General features: G+C 38.7%; 1 protein-coding gene across 8 annotated transcripts in view; it reads left to right on the top strand.

The window, feature by feature from the left end:
* The first annotated feature begins 225 nt into the window (after positions 1-225).
* The window catches only part of Rps6ka3 (ribosomal protein S6 kinase A3), a 105,901-nt gene continuing 88,433 nt past the window's right edge, over positions 226-17,693 (top strand). For 4 of the 8 annotated variants that reach the window (XM_013116432.2, XM_013116430.2, XM_040744147.1 and 1 more), the window contains exon 1: positions 621-701. Coding sequence is in view for 1 of the 8 variants with exons in the window: in XM_005074243.4 (XP_005074300.1) it covers positions 633-701 (69 nt within the window). In the remaining 7 variants the exon portion in view is untranslated. Of the gene's footprint in view, positions 245-596; positions 702-3,466; positions 3,669-17,693 lie in introns of those variants that run through there. The other 4 variants (XM_040744148.1, XM_013116428.3, XM_040744146.1 and 1 more) reach the window with 3 other exon arrangements.

Genomic DNA, 17,693 nt, shown 5'->3' with positions numbered 1-17,693 from the left:
CCCGCATGGCCCATTTCTCTCCCCCACCCCCATCTCCCGCCAACGCCCCCAAATCTCTTGGGCTCGCCCTTCCTGAAAGTAGGCGAGGCCCAGAAGCCAAAGCTGGGGAGAAGGAGGAGGGAGGGGTGGGGGTGGGAAAGGGGAGGAGCCGAGCGTAGCGACCCGAGGGCGTGTCCGGCGCTAGCCACGCCCCTGGGTGCGCGCGGTGGTGGTGGCGGCAGCCCAGCCTCGCTCCGAGAGACAGGTATCGCTTAGACGCCATGTTGTGAGCGGAAGTGGGGGAGCGCGCGGCGGTCGCTGTTCTGCTGGGAGCGGGCGCGGGAACCGGCGGGGAGGGGAGGTGGGGGGGCGGAGCCGAAGTCCGGGCGGCGGAAGGAGGAGAGGAAGAAAGGGGCGAGCCCTGGTGCCTGGCGGCGGCGCGAGGCTCTCGCTCGGAGTGCGGGCGGCTGTGGCCAGGCGCTGGGCGTTCGGGCGGTCGGTGTCGGCGTCGAGCTCGCTCTCGGGAGCCGCGGCTGTTCTGCTGCGGCTTCTCGACTCTGCCTTGCGCTCGAGCCACGAAGGAGCCGGGCCGGCTGTGGGGCGGGTGAGGAGGGAGGAGGTGGTGAAGGCGGCGGGCCGGGGAGGGGGGGAAGATGCCGCTGGCGCAGCTGGCGGACCCGTGGCAGAAGATGGCTGTGGAGAGCCCTTCCGACAGCGCTGAGGTGAGTGCAGCCGGGCGGCGGGGCAGGCGCGCCCCTTCCCCACGCCCCCGCCGGCTAGCTCTCTTCCCCAGAGCTGCCCCTTTGACCACCTTCGGCTCACATCTTGTCCCGGGTGCGGGATTCTGCTTTGGGTCTTTGAGGTTTTCCCATCTGTCTATTCCTCCCTCACCTCTCCCTGGCTCTTTTTTTGGGGGGGGGGGGCGGCTGCCGGTGTGGCGGCGCGTGGGGTTTGGAGTGGGCGCTGAAGCTTTGCAAGAAGCCGGTTTTAATCAACTTTGCGTGGGGGAAGCAGGAGGCAGAGCGGGAGCCGGCGGGGAGTTGGGAAGTTTGGCCCTGCCGGCTCCGGGGGCTTCTCCGGAATTTTAGCGACTTTGGGGTAATGGGTTCAGTTCACCCTGGAACCAAGACTTGAGTCTGGCCGAGGGAGGGGGTTGCTGCAGAGAGACGGGCACATGCAGGGCAGGGTGTTGAGTCATGAGGGTTTTGAGTAAGGGGTACAGGACTGAGGGTCACCCCCCCCCCGCATCTGCCGCAGCGCTTTCTGCTGCTGCACAAGGAAAACGGGACGCCTCCGGTCCCCTACTCCCCGTTTTTTGAGGTCACTGAGTTGTAAGACCCCGAGTATAACTTTCTTTCCTGTCGGTGGAGGTGAGCGAGTGAAATTCAAGGAGATCAGCGGTCGCTGTAAAGAGCTCTCTGGCTTTCCTCGCCCGGGATCTGGTGCCCATCCCTGAGATACCCATCCCAGTGTCAAAAAGCCCAAACAGTATACCCAAACAAGGCAAAACAGAATTTCTGCGAACACATCCCAGCATCGAGCTTTTCGCAGCCGCCCTGTCCCAGAATCAACTCGAGATCTGAGAAAATAATACAGACAAGATCCATTCCAGGGTATCAGCGCTCCTCTCCAGAGTGGAAAAATCAGTTCCTGATGGTGGCGCGTCTGAGATTCTTCTTTCTTGACTTTTCGCTGCCTTCTATCCTCGCAGCGGACTTTAGGGGATTACAGGATGATAGGCTGGGTGTGTGTAATAGTTACTGAGCGAGTGACCCCATTTCTGGAAAGCATGACTGAAACGCGGGGGTGGAATGGGGCAGGCTCTGATGAGTGGTGTGCTTGGCGGCAGCCGCTGCCCCTGCCGGCCTCCGCAGTGTGAGAGACAGTAGATAGGGTTACTGGTTACGTCAGTAAAACTCAAGCTCAGTTTGGTGTGAGATGCGGGACACTTACATTCTCCTGGAGGGGGAAGGGGAGGAGGATAGGAGTCCAATCAAATCGTTTTTTTTTTCAGGTTTTCTCCCTAGTCACTCCACTATCATATAAAAATATTTATTTGATCTTCCTAAATGCAGGAAGAGTTGTAATAGAGTATACGAGCTCATACTTAATATATCTTGCTACTAGATAATGCCTTTAATATCTAAATGCTGCTCAAAAATATAAAAGAGATAATATAAAAGAATAGATATATGTTGCCATGTTTTTTAAAGGACAGGCCAGTGTTAAAAAGAAAAAGAAAAATCGTGTTTTTAAAATTGACAGAAATACAAGAATTTTATTTAAATTTGAGAGCCAGTATGATTCTATAAGTCTTTAGTAACAAAGTTAAATTTAGAATGTTTAATCATCATTTGAGTGGATAGTGTGAAAAACAGTGTGGCAAGGGAACCTCTTCATTTTTTTTCCTCAGGAAAAATATGCATTTAAAAATACAGTTATCAAGGTGGTTAAAATGTTCCCAAAGTACTACACCTGTCAACGAAATTATGTATACTTAGAATCTGCTTTTTAATTTAGTTTTATGGGATTTTTTTAAAAGTTTTTGAGACATCCCAGGCTCACCTGGAACTCACTATGGACAGCAGGCTGGCCTTGGTCTCACAGAGATCTGCTTGCATCTGCTTCCCAAGCATGGGGCATATGCCTCCATGCCCAAGTATGAGTCTGCTTTTTAAATACACACAATAACAATTATGATTCAAAATTAATCCAGTCATACATTAAAAGTTATTTAAGATTAAAGCTATACCTCAACAAATTGCCTTTAGATAGTTTGTTTTCTTTGCTTGTTAAATTGTTAATCCACATTTTTCCTTGGCATGTGTCAGTATGCAGACAGAAATAATTTAAAATTCTACTTTATCCTTTTTCTGTAGTATGCATTTAGATAAAATACAAGCCTATTTAACATCTACTATATATGCAAAGGTACTGTACCTACTGTTTCATTTTATCTTTCCTGCAACTCAGCAGAGATTTGTAGTCTCCATTGTTACAGGTTAAGAGACTAAATTCAGTAGTTAAGAGCACAAAGATTATAATTAGTAAATGGCAGAGCCATATTTGAAGCCAGGTAGATACAATTTGTATGCTATGCTTTATGTTAGAATAGGTGCTTCAAATCATTTGTGAAGAGTCAAGGCATAAACATAATAGTTAGAGATCATGTATTCTTCATAGGCAAATGTAAGATATGATTTGGAAAAGCATTAATATACATAATATATATTAATGATATACATATATATTGTGTTTGCGCGCTTGTGCACAGGTGCACATTCATGTGTCAGTGTCTGTGTTTTCTAAAGCCTGGTGGGTACGATTTCACAGATTGTAATTTCTAAAAATTTTTCTTACTTTTCTGGCATAAAGTATGGCAGACCCAGGTGTTGCCTAAGTTTTTTAAAAGTTGACTTAAACAAATGCCTTTAGATACTCTTTCCTTTGGTTGTTAAACTATTGCAAGTAAATTCTGATATGATTTTAAAATATTGAAACCAGTGAGAGAAGAGTTGAGAGTTTTCATGAAGAGCTAATATTGATACCCATTATTATGCCATCTCCTCCCCAGTAGGCTCACATCAGGGAATAATTGTATTTTACCAGAGAAATATCAAGGTTTCTAAAGAAATACCTACTTGAGCAAATGCATCAGAAGTTTCCCCTCCACGCTAAAAGATTTTAAGGTTGGTCTACATAGGATTACATTTATGGTCTCATTACTAGACAGACTGAGCTCTTGAAAACAAACTCTTTTTTCTTTCTCCGACTCCTCAGCAATTTTCACAATGCCTGGCACATACGTGTTATGAACTCAATAAATGTCTGCTAAGTGAATCATGAAGGTCAGAAATAGGGTGCTTATGACTCTTATCTATGTTTTTATCATTTTAATTCCTATTTGAAATATGAACAATTTTAGAAGACCTGTGTGCCTCTAAAACACAAGCAGTTTCTGCATTCCTTCATACCACCCTTCCTGCTTTAAATCTGCACACAAGTCTCATGGTGTTCAAAACAAAACCCCTTGTGGTTGAACTCAAACATGGGTCATAACATGATAAACCAGAACTAAGCCAAATGTTTAAGGCAAATTTAGGATAATGAAGTACTATGTAAGCAAAGTCAAGTTATTAGAAGACAAAAAAAATCAAAACACTTCCTAAATAGATAATCAGATGTCCAAGTTGCAGGTACATTTTTTGATATTTGACTGTTTTCGGGGTGGATATCAAGGAATTGTGGTTCTTCTACAAATCCATTGTCTCTGATGTCAGGGACAAATATCACTAGATGGCAAGCCTAACTTAAAGTATATGGTATTCCTTAGTTGCACTGGAATTGGGGTAAATGCTAATCTAAATAGAAAACAATGTACAAGTAATAAAATGAAGGTTATTTTTGGTCTTTAAAAATAGTCATAATGTAATGTATTGTATATAATATGAACAATGTTTTAATACAATGTGTTGCATAAAAATAGCCACCTTGACTTCCTTTAAATAACAAGTACCTAGCAGGCATTGAAAAATACTATATTTGATAACAAAACATGAGAACTTTATGTTGTTGATCTTTGGTGAACATGGAGCCATTTTTTTTGGGGGGTGTGCGTTGAGGCAGGGTTTCTCTGTGGCTTTGGAGGCAGTCCTGAAACTAGCTATAGACCAGACTGGTCTCAAACTCACAAGAGATCCACCACATGCAGCCATTTTTAACCTCAAAAATTATATAGTAACCCTTACTTCTACTTTATCCTTTTTCTGTATATTATGCATTTAGATAAAATACAAGCCTATTTAACATCTACTATATATGCAAAGGTACTGTGCTGTACCTACTGTTTCATTTTATCTTTCCTGCAACTCAGCAGGATTTCTACAGTGTTACTAATATGTATTATATAGGTTTCTTAAGTTTAATCTGTTGGGAAAGTATTAATTTATGATTGACTTTGAACAAATGTTTCATTAAGTTCTTTTCCATTTCCTGTTTCATTTTTACCACTTTTCAGATTTTTTAATTTCCCCTAAGTGAAGATCTGAGGCAAGGACAGGTAGTCCATGTTAACTGTCAAGTAACTATGACACATTACTGAATACTTCATTGTTTTCAGTGATTCTATTACAGGACATTTTTTTTAAATCTAGAAACCTGCTTTATTTTGGCAGCTGGATCCTGTGTTAGTACAGTGTATCCAAAACGTAAAACTTCCTGTGTTCCTTTGAACTTTAAGATAATGAGGTAAAAGTGTTTATCCAAAGAAGCAAGTATAGGCACACTTGGCCTTTCTTTACGACATTTCTGGAAATCAAAATAAATTTTACATAAGAAATTTTACATAAGAAAAATGACATAATTTATTTAGATGTGCACTCCTGAACTAAGGATTTGACTTGGTAAGTTGTAAAATAAATAGAAGTGTAGCATATTATTTATCCAGAAGTCCAGATTGCAGAATTGTTCTTAAAGTTTTCCTTTAATTATCATCCACTAAAAAATTTATACCATGGTCACAGTTTACAAGATTTGCTCTATCCTTCAATGCTCAAGAACATGTGTAATGCCAGGATATAAGTGATAGGTAAAGTCAGAGTGGCCTAATTCATTCATTACACATTGGATGCTGTAGGCCCAGCACCTCAGATTGTAATGAAGGATAATATTTGCTTGACTCTCTAATGATGCATAAGTATAATAGTGTTCAATTGTTAATGTGTTTTTGGTGAAAAATACATTTTAAGCATTGACATACAGTTGCACAATTGTGTGTATGTGCATGTGTATGTGTATTTACATCCCATTCTCTGAATTCATATCATAGGAAAATTAAGTGATTAAGTTTTACTACATAGTATTAACACATTCTCATGCCCACCAGTATGTTGTTTAGATTTAATCAATGACTAGTTGTATCATGAATTTGGAACAAACATCAGCTGCTCAGACAGTCTGATTTATCAGTTTAATACCAAAGATCATAAACACAAGGAAAATAGAAACAATAAATCTTACTTGCTAAGTAAAATGAGTCAAGATTCAACTAAATAAGTATATTCAACAAATTCACTATGTACATATTATAAAACAAGTTCAGAAGAAAATATGCACATATAGCATGTAGTGATCATTTAGTTCAGTTGATCTATTCTAAGTGAATGACTTAGTTACCATTTATGGTTAAGAATTCCAGCTTTATCACTTTGAAATTTAGAATTAACTTTGTCAGATCATTTGCTTCCTGCCAAAGTTTAAAAAAAAATGGAGCTATAAAGGCATGTGTCTTGGCCTTGTCTTTGAATTGCTTTCTAACCATATCAAGGTTATTTGCTGTGTCTACACTTGAGTCTTCAAAATACTGATTTCAGAGTTGTGATGAGAATTAAATGAAATAATAATGTGTGTAAAGTAATTGTATAATCTATGATTTGTGTTTATTAAATAATACTTATAAATAACTTGCTCATAGAACTGTCTTCTTGGGTATTTTTTCCAGAATTAAGGAAAGCAGGTAAAATTACTTATTTGCTTTGATCATTTTAAACAGAATCAGTATAATATCTGAATATACATAGATAAACAGAAATCTCTTCAGTCTTGTCCTTTTTGTGTTCTTTCCAAATAATATCTTGAAAGGATAAAAACCAATGAAGAGTATCATGAGGGGCATGTTAGGAAAAGGAGGTCAGAGAAGTGTGTACATTGTAACATTGTACAAACCAGGTGGTGTGTCATAAACTGGCAGGCCAGTTTTTTTCTTAGTGTTAAATAAAATGATAGTAGACCTTACGCATGATACTGTCTTATGATCAGTGAAATACAGGATGGCCTGTACATTGATCTCTTGAAGGTAATGTATCTGTGATGAAAGGGTTAAAGTCAATATATAGCATGAATAGATATAATTTTGATTTTCTAAAGTTTATCAAAACAAGATATATACATATTTTCACAATTTAGGGTTAATCAGTTCTTGTTCAGTTTACTTTTAAGAAAATTAATATAACACATCTCCCTTCCCATTACTGTAAGTACATTTATTTTGATTTTCGAATGGACCATGGATAAATAGGATTTCCTGTCTAGAAATGTAGACCTTTGGATTTTGTCTGTTGCAAGGTGTTGGTATTTTAAAAACTCTAAATACTATAGAGTATTTTACAGAGAAAACTCTAGAGACACTCAAAGTCTCCAGAGGTTCTGAAGTTGTTATTAAAGGATATATGTGACCCAGCAATCAACTTCTCCCCTTAAAAAATAAGAGCATATGAAATCAGTAAGTTTAAAAAATGTGGAGTTAAATATTAACTAATATCTTTGCTTCATAATTTTTAAACTTTTAAGATGATTTACACAGTGAAGCTGCAAAACCATATTTGAGCCAGGGGTACATAGTAAGATCCTGTCTTTATGAAACAAAACAAGCAAAACAACAAAAATAGAATGTGGGACTTGAAGTCAGAACCCTGTTTTCACAAGGCATCTATTGGAAGCTTAAGCAACACAAGTGTTTTTACAGAACAGTTTCAGAAAGTTCAGTACCTTGTAACTTGATTCATTATTGCCCAGAGAAGAGCTCTTATTTTTTAATTGACTATATTGAAGCGTTTGGCTTTGTCAAGAAAAATTTCATTTCATTTTTAATTAAAACCTAGTTGTACAATAAATTTCCAATTCAGTAGTGAACTCAAATTTAAATAGAAGATGTCTCAGTGAGTGAAGATGCTTACTCACCAAAGCTGATGACCTGAATTCAGTCCTGGGGCTCACATAGCAGAAGGGAATGGATGGATATAATATAATATATATATATATATCGCATAAATTGTCCTCTGATATCCACACTTGTGTATGCCATGGCACATGTGCACTGTAACATGATTGTGCCCCACACTCAGGAAATGTTAAAAACAAAATTTTAAATACTTTTTAATTAAATTTTTTGATTTTATTTTTTTTTTTGGTTTTTCGAGACAGGGTTTCTCTGTATTGTTTTGGAGGCTGTCCTGGAACTCACTCTGTAGACCAGGCTGGCCTCGAACTCACAGAGATCCACCTGCCTCTGCCTCCCGAGTGCTGGGATTAAAGGCATTGATTTGATTTTTAATCATCCTTAATTATATAGTTCTTTAATACTAAACCTTTACTAAATTACCTCTACATTAACTTACTCTAATTTTTATCAGGTATTCATAGTTTTTAATTTTTTTGTTTTCAAATAAGGTCTCAATGTAGTCCAGGCTGGCCTCAAATTTGCTGTGTGACTGAGGCTAATCTAAAACTGTTGATCCTCTAGCCTCAGCTCTCCAAGTGCTGGGATCATATGTGTGCACAACCAGGCTCAACTTTTTTAAAAGGGTTTTTGTTTTGTTTTTTATATGCCACTTTATTCTTCTGTCAATTTCCCTGCTACCTCACATTCTGCTTTATTTTTAATTAACTGCTTCTGACTTACAGTTAGTAGAGGGTAGAAAACTAGGGTTAATAAGATGGAGCCATTTTTTCTCAATTTTTTTTTTGTTTTTATGAGACAGGGTTTCTCTGTATTGTTTTGGAGGCTATCGGTCCAGCCCGGCCTCGAACTCACAGAGATCCGCCTGCCTCTGCCTCCCGAGTGCTCGGATTTCTCAATATGTTTTTATTTAAATTGGAAACATGCATGCTTCACATGTCAATCCCAGCTCCCTTTCCCACCCCTCCTCCCTTGCCCCTCCACCACTCCCCCCCAGCCCCCCCACCCAGTCCTCATATCATTCCCCAGGGAGGGTGAGGCCCTCCTTGGGGGGGGATTAAGATGGAGCCATTTTTAACATGGGAATATTTTGATTTCAGTTCTTAAATTCACCAAATAATGCAAAAGAACATCTTCAACCTTTTCAATTTTGCCAATTGTGTAGAGCAGGGGTGTCCAACTTGATATTGCAACTTGACATCATTTTCAGTTAACTCATACTTATCTAGGGACTTATGTAAGCTGTGGGTTGGTACAGACATACCTAGAGGATCAGGTATTTACTGGGTATACTACCTAATTGTAAAGGTAATTCTATGTTTGGCATAACATAATAAAAATGGTTCATTTATTGCCTTCTCTTAAAGATGTCAGCTATGCTGAGTGGTGGTGGTGCACGCCTTTAGTCCCAGCACTTGGGAGGCAGAGGCAGAGGCAGAGGCAGAGACAGGCCGATCTTATGAATTTGAGGCCAGCCTGGTCTACAGAGTGACTTCCAGGCACCAAAGCTACAGAGAAACCCTGTCTCGATAAACAAAAAAAAAAAATAAGGTCAGTTACAAAGTAGAATGTGAATGATGTAAAGACCAGGCAGCTGTAAAGTGGAAAGCTAGCCTATGTCACTACCTGTAATCAGGTTTTCACACTCTGGGTCCAGTTTTGTTCTTGAGAGATTTTGCTGGTTTCCCAAATATTAGATATTCTACAGCACTTTTAGATTTCTTCTTTCTTCTCCTAGTAAAAGTAGTGTTATAGCCAAAGTATGTTAAAGAGAATTTCTCCACTTAGCTAATACATTCTCTACACGCTTTAGGTGTTGATTATGTCTTGTTGACTATATAAATTGATTTTTATATCTTACATATGATTAACTTCAAATTTGACCTGGTCATCTAGGTTTCTGTGTGCATAGCTCTAGTCCTTTGATTCACAAGAAACTTAGTTCAGGAAACTTAGTTCAGCCATGTGATATGTGTTAGATGCAGATGTCAAATGATACCCTGAAGCAAAAGACCATTTTGTCACTAACAAACTGAACTGCATCTTATATTCAGTGGTTGCTCAAAAATCTTTGTTCTAGAGATCTTATAAAACCTATAGTAAAATTCTCAACATTAGAATGTTATTTATTTCTTCACATTTGGGAACAGAGTTGGCTATTTTTATTTTTTCTGAAAACAGTATAAAATAATGAATATTTACTTTTATAAAGAACTGTTAGCTGGGCATAGTGGGACATACATGTAATACTAGTGCATGGCTGGCAAAGGCCTGAGGACAAGTAGTTCAAGGTCATCCTGGACTACATATATCAAGTTTGAGACCAGTCTGAGCTGTGAGACTTCATCTGAACTGTAGAAAAATTGATCTGGGGAGATGGTTTGGTAGATAAAAAGTTACCATATAAACATGAAGACATGAGTTTGAATTTGCAGAACTTGTACAAAAGCCGGATTTGTAACATGAGCATTTGTATGTACTGGGAAGTGAAAGGCAGACAAAGAATCCCCTGGCTTGTGAAGAGGAAAAGCAACAGAGACCCCATCTCAAATAAGGTAGAAGAGGAGTACCTTCAGAGATTGTCCTCTGATCTCCACATGTGCACTACACACACACACACACACACACACACACATTACTGAAAGGGGGATGAACAATTAAGAGTGCCTGCTGTTCTTCCAGGGGACTGGACTTCAGTGTCAAGCACCCTTGTACTTCTGGGGACTTAACCACCTGTAACTCCAACTCCAGGGGATCTGTCGCCCTCTTGTGGCTTCTGTGGGCATCTATATGTACTTGAACCTCCCATGCTCATACAAATAAACAAATTTTTTTATGAAATTAAAACTTGTAGCTCAACACTGTTCAATACAGTATTAATAGTAAGAATTTGAAATATGTAGTTGGTGTGACTGAAAAACAATTCTGGGAATGGAACACAGGACTTAACATATACAAGGGAATTGGCCTGTCACTAAGCTACTTACCAGCCCTGATTTTTTAGTTTAGTTTAAATAGTCACCTGTGTTTATTATCTGCTATATAGACCAATTCAGTCATAGATTATAGGATTTGTATGAATAGTACTCCCATTTCCTTGTAGTTTAGTGTTGCAATTTTCCATTCTTCTACTTCTTGTGTTTTGAAATGAATAGGCTAAGGTATTTTTTTCTAAATAAAAGTACATCTGATACATGTTTTTCACAATTATTTCTTTCCTATCCTGATGATTTTTATAAGTCTCCTTAAGTGATATACTCACAGTCCACCATTCTGCTCTTCAGTAGTTTTTCTGGTGGCATTTCCTGTTGAAGCAGTAGGAATATTTAGCTATCAAAATATTGAAATTATAAGCTTCCTCTTGTGGACTGAGCTTATGGACAAAAGTACTAAACTTTAATAAAAACAGGGCAGAAAAGAACATAATTATGTTCTGTGTTGTTGAATGAAAAAAATGCTGCATGGTAACTTACAATACTGTGTCTGTACATTTTACTGTGCTAATTAAAACTAAAAGTAGGCTAAGTGTGTTGAAAATTGGAACTTTTGTTGTTGTTTTTGAGACAGGGTTCCTCTGTGTAGCTTTGGAGCCTTTCCTGGAACTCACTCTGTAGACCAGGCTGGCCACAGAGATCTTCCTGCCTCTGCCTCCTGAGTGCTGGGACTAAAGGTATACACCACCATATAAACATGAAGACATGAGTTTGAATTTGCAGAAATTGAAACTTTAGTATAGGATTTTGGAGCTAAGAACAATTTAGCCCTATTCTGTGTAAGAAAACTGATACCTATCCAGGCGTTGTGGCACACTTTTAGTCCCAGCACTTGGGAGACAGAGGCAGACAGATCTCTGAGTTTGAGGCCATCTTGAACGACATATAGTGAGTTTCAGGACATCCCAGGCTATGTAGAGAGATACTCTCTCAACACACACAGACACACAAAATAACTGAGACCTGTTCAGAATATTCCATTTCAGTAAAATTCATTTTTCTATCTACTACAGTACACAATTTAAAAGTATTTGTTTCAAAACTGCCTTAAAGAGAACTTAAAGAGCCATCATGTAAAAGTTAAGCCATTTTCTGTTTGTTAATTTTACCTTTATTTTCTTTGTCAGGATCCTAAAATCAATTTGCCTTAACTTCAGTTTATAAATTTGGAAAAATTCAGCCAGTTTTTAGAGTAAATAAACAACTTGGGGGCAGCCATACCTGTAATCAAATAGTGTGGAGTGTGTCAAGGTCCCTACCCTTTCTCTCCTAGATGAATGTGGACACTCACATTTACTTAATGCCCACTTGATTGGATACTCAGTATGTTCTAACTGGAATGAGGTATATAGTTATTCTTATCTGGGGAAATTGAAGCCCAGAGGAAAATAAACTGCTTATAAGATTGCATAGCTAGTAAACAGGAGCAAAGATTCAAACCCAAGTCTCACAGATTTTCAAATTTCACTGAGTTGGCCTGCTTGAATTGAGAACATCCAGATGAGTGATTCCATCTAGATGAAAAAATCTACAATGCAGAAAGTATCCAGGTGGTTTGCATAAGTGGCTGTATTTGTGAGAATGTAAGGAGGTTAATGACCTAAAAAGATAGGCACATTCTCATGTATGTGAAGCCCTCTCAATGAGCCTGATGGAGAATGTGATCCTAGCATAAATTAGGAATGCTGTTCATAATAGAGACAATGTTTATGTATTAGAAAAGTCAGTAAAAATTAATACTGTTTTGCACATACAGCTTTTTAAACTAGCCAGAGTAAAAACATTTCACATTATATGGGAAAATACATTCAGATTTATAAATAGCTATGTTACCAATGAAACAAAGTATCTTGTAGTTGAAGTTCGAAGGAGGCTGTCTAAACATTACTTACCAGTTGTCCTTATAGAAGCCCCTAGGTAGGAATTTATTTGAGTAAATGTGGCTTGTTACTTGCAGTTTTTTAAAAAAATCATTACCTGTTGACATTTGACTCTTTCAGAAAAGCCTGTAAGATATGCCTTTAAAGTGCCAGGAAGTAGGATCTGCTTCGTCTAAAAAAAAAAAACCCAAAAAACAAAAAATGGAACAATTGAAAAAAGCTATATTGCTGTAGTATAAGAAAGGAATTGTTTTTAATTTTCACTAGATTTTAAACAAGTCAAATATCCTTAATTTTTGAGAAAGAAATTATAGACTTACTACAAGATTTACCTTTATAAAGTAGGTGTCCTAATTTAATTTCTGTTGCTGTCATGAAACATTGACCAAAACCAATTTGGAAGAAACAATTTATTTGGCTTACATATCCTGATAATTGAGGGAAGTCTGGGTCATTGAGGGAAGTTGAAGCAGGAACTCAGGCAAGAACTGAAGCAGATAGAGGAACACTGCTTACTGACTTGCTCTCTATGGCTTGCTCAGTTTGCTTGTATATACAACCCAGGGATAGCCCAGCCCACAGTGGGTTGGACCCTCCCACATTAGTATGAATCAAGAAAATATCCTCTGCCAGGTGATGGTGGCATACATCCATAATCCCAGCACTCAGGAGGCAGAAGCAGACGGATCTCTTTGAGTTCAAGGCCAGCCTTGGTCTACATAGCAAGTTCCAGGACAGGCTCCAAAGCTACACAGAGAAACCCTGTCTCAAAAAACAAACCAATAAATAAATAAATAAAATGGAAAAAATAACTCGCAGACATGCCCACAGATGAATCTGATAGAAACAATTCCTCAGTTGCGGTCACCGCATCCCAGTTAACTCTGGTTTGTTTCTAATTGACCAAAAAAAAAAAAAAAACAACAACACAGACAGTGACTTGCTCTTACTGTAGTCATAAAATTGTGCATCCATTAGTAATCTGTCTGATTCCGGAACATTGCTATTACCCCAAGAAGAAATGCCCTACTCATTAACAGTCATATTTTTCCCACATGCTGACAAACACTGATCTATTTTGTATCTTTATAGAGTTACCCTATTTGATCCTACAATATATGGCCTTTGTATAAGTTGTCTTAACGATGTTTGCAGAGATCATCCATGTCATGTAGAATGTATCAGTGCTTCATTTTTTCCCACACTGTATGCCATATTTTGTTTACTCACTAACTGATGGAATTTGACTTATTTCAAACTTCTACCTTTTGATTATTATAAATAATGATAATATGAATGTTTGAGTAAGGGTTTTGTGTGAATATATATTTTCAATTATTTTATGTATTGGAAGTAAAGTTGTGGAGTTATATGATCTATGGTTAACATTTGTGAGGAATTACCAAACTGTTTTCCAACTCATTTTCACCATTTTCCATTGCCCTTAATAGTGTTTCTCCACATTCTGCCAAATGTGTTACATTTCTTTACTGAAACTGTAGTCAGTATAAAGTATCTCATTGTTTTCATTTGCATTTTCCTAGTAACTAATGATATTAAGGATCATTCCATTTACTTTTTGTCCTAATTTCTGTGCTTATTACTGATTTAGGCATTTAAATGGTGTTTTTCTCTAGAGAAAAGGAAAGTGCCCTATATGTCTATATTCTCAAAATTTTTCATTTTAGATGTAATAAATACAAAACTGTCCCTAGAAAGGTGGTTTTTCCATTGGATTCATAAACGCATAGGTTTTATGAATGTGCTTTACGTTACCTCATCACCTAGTACAGTTTATCTAAGCAGGAGCAGAGTTCCTTGAAGAACACAACAATGGAGCTATACAGATTGGTTATAGAAAGCTACAAGGTAGTACTTGAGGGTAAGGCAGGGAATAGTCCCCTTGGTCTTAGAAACTCAAAAAAAAAGTATAGGAATTTTTTGTCTTAAAGAAATCTCCAAAGTTAAGTTAATTAAATTAAGTCAGCGCATTAAATGTATTCTTTTTAAGAATCCATCTCGGCCAGGTGGTGGTGGTGCCCCCTTTAATTCCAGCACTTGGGAGGCAGAGGCAGGTGAATCTCTGTAAGTTCAAGGCCAGCCTGGTCAACAGAGCTAGTTCCAGGACAGCTAGGGCTGTTACACAGAGAAACCCTGTCTCAGAAAACAAAAAACAACCACAACAAAAAGAATCCATCTCAGTTATCCCTATCCTTACTTACCTCCTTTCCTTCAAGTTCCTGCTAGCAATTGGTATAATTCAAGAGAATAACTATCATAGTGAATGTTGGTGTCAGTAAAAGAGAAGGTTAAAGAGAGAAATAGTATAGGCAAGTTAAAAATAAGATATGCCTTGGATCAATAACAAGAATGTGCAAATTAGTTTTAAAATGTTCTTTTCCTCTTGGCTCCCTTTAGTGTGTGAAATATAGTTCTAGGTGACAATGAATTAAGTAGATTTCTTTCCTTTGGATTATTATAGTTTAAAAATACCCAATTGTCTGGAGAGACAACCAGAATAGCATAAAACTAGCTAAATTGACCAGGAATACAAACAGATACAATATTTAGAGGGAAATTATAATCTTGTAATCTAACAACTTTCCATAGTAGAGTTTTAATGATGTGAAAACTAGAAAACAAATGTCATTTTTAATATAAACATCACTTGGAAGAAACTTCTGATTCTGCCAAGGTGGATGAACCTTATAGCTTCCAGGACTTCCCTTCCAACTGAATCTAAACAAATAGGACCAGGACCAGTGGAGCAGTGGAAAAAGAAGGCAGATTAGGACCTTGGAACCTAAAAGTAACACAAGTAATGTGGTATCTGGGTTTTCTTACTGATTCCCATATATCACAGACAAGATGCTAAAGCACTACCAGGCACCAGAAAACTTGGTTCTCTTTAGCTAAACAGTTAGGGAAAATGGGTAGCTCAGTAAGACTAAGCCTTGCCAGTTCTCATTCTTATCTACCTAGTTACTAATAGGAATAGGGAACAGGTGGCAGTGTTCTGCCCCTCCAGCCCAAGGGTGTTTGCTAGGGGAAATGAGCACTAATTACGAATTCCTTGCCTTGAAAAAAATGGACAGTGCTCTGGTTCCCTCTGCTGGGTGACTTTTGCAGACTGTTCAGGAAGCTGGTTTTTCACCATCCTACCCTTGTAAAAGGAAGTTGATTCTTCTCGGTGTAGAGTCAGCAGTAAGTTGAGCCTTCACCACAAACCCAAAATGATAAGACTACAGTAGTGTGAGGCAGGGATAGTTCACACTAAGCTTTTACACACACCATCAACCAGGCAGAAGAAGAGAGCTAGAGGCAAGAGTACTCTTGTTTCTCACCCCTGCTGATGTCAGTGAGGCTTAGCAGACAGTTGAGCCTTCACTCCTATCTGGCAGAGGGTGAGAGTGATTAGCCATCCACTTTCTCTTCTGTTCCTCCCTTTTGTTAACTCCTTGAGGCACTCCTTAAGAAGATAGGCTTTTGGTTCTTGCCTTACTTCCCCAGAGCCCAGAGGAAAGGTGAATTTATAATCCTAACCATAGGCAACAAGGTGTATAGATAGCTGAATACATACATTTGCAATGAGCATTTGAGACATTGTTCCACTATTGCTTTCGTAGTCTTGTAGTCTCCAGAGAATGAAATATTTTTTTCATACTGCCCTCACTACACCTCAACATGGGACTGTCTGCCATATATATTAAACAGGATTCAGTTAAAATGCTTGGCATACAGCCGGGCGTTGGTGGCACATGCCTTTAATCCCAGTACTCAGGAGGCAGAGGCAGGCGAATCTCTGTGAGTTCGAGGCCAGCCTAGTCTGAAGAGCGAGTTCCAGGACAGCCTCCAAAACAATACAGATAAACCCTGTCTCGAAAATAAAAAAAAAATGCTTGACATACAGAAAAAACAGTCAGCTGGGTCATGGTGGCACACACCTTTAATCCCAGCACTCAGGAGGCAGAAGCAGAGGCAGGTAGATCTCTGAATTTGAGTTCAGCCTGGTCTACAGAGTGAGTTCCAGAATTGCCAGGGATACACAGAGAAACCCTGTCTCAGAAAAAAAAATCACATCAAGAACCAAAAAAAAAAAAAAAAGCTGCCAATATAAAGGAAAGCCCAAATGAAAATTTTGGAACTGAAAAAATGTGAGTTAAATAAACTGAGTATGAAATCAATAACAGAGTAAGTATGGTGGAAAAATAATAGTATTAAAGACAAAGCAAGAGAAATTACCCCCATCTAATTGGGTGTGATGGCATACACCTGTAATTCTAGCGCTTGAGAGGTAGAGACAGAGGATTGCCCTGAGTTCTAGGCCAGGCTAGGTTAAAGTACAAGATCCTGTCTCAAAAAAAAGCCCCACAGTACCCACACAATCTGAACAACAAAAAGTAACCTGAGGAAAATGAACAGGACATTTTTAAAAAGACTTAAAATTCATGCTATGAGAGTCCCAGAAAGAAGAGCCACCTAAAGAAATGTAATGGTTGAAATTTCTCCACATAGACAAAAGGTATAGCCCTCCAGATTCCAGAGTCTATATTAATCACAAACAAGTCCAAAATAATCCATTCCCTGAGTCATCAAAATCAAGGAGTTTAATAACAAGGGATTACTGTTTAGTGGGTATAGTATTTCAATTTTGCAAGATTGGTTGCACAACAATGTGAATAGCAGTTAACACTAGTGGACTGTACACTTACAATGATTCATAAAGTCTCATGTATAGTTTATAGCAATTTAAAAGCACACTGGAAAATTAAAGAGAATCTTTAAAAGAAGCTAGAACTGTGCTAGTACCTATGCAGAGTGATTTAATTGTCAGGTGTTTATCATCAAAATCTAGGGAAGTACAGTATGTTTAAAATCTGAAGGATTTCTGTTAGCCCAGAATTCTTTTTTTTTATTTTTATCACTTTATTTTAATTTTAAATAGCTTGTTTTACATGTCAATCCCAGTTCCCTCTCCCTCCCCTCCTGCCGCACTCCCCCCCCCCCCAGCCTCCCACCCTATTGCCAATTCCTTCCACATAGGGGATATCTAGAGTCTGTCATTTCACTCAGGGTAGGGTGCAGGCATTCCCCTAAGAGTCCAGG

Source organism: Mesocricetus auratus, unplaced genomic scaffold, assembly GCF_017639785.1.
Source record: "Mesocricetus auratus isolate SY011 unplaced genomic scaffold, BCM_Maur_2.0 Super-Scaffold_100003, whole genome shotgun sequence".
In the NCBI taxonomy this organism is placed as follows: Eukaryota; Metazoa; Chordata; class Mammalia; order Rodentia; family Cricetidae; genus Mesocricetus; species Mesocricetus auratus.
The sequence above is the reverse complement of the archived record's forward strand: the minus strand, read 5'-3'. Positions and strand labels throughout refer to the sequence as shown.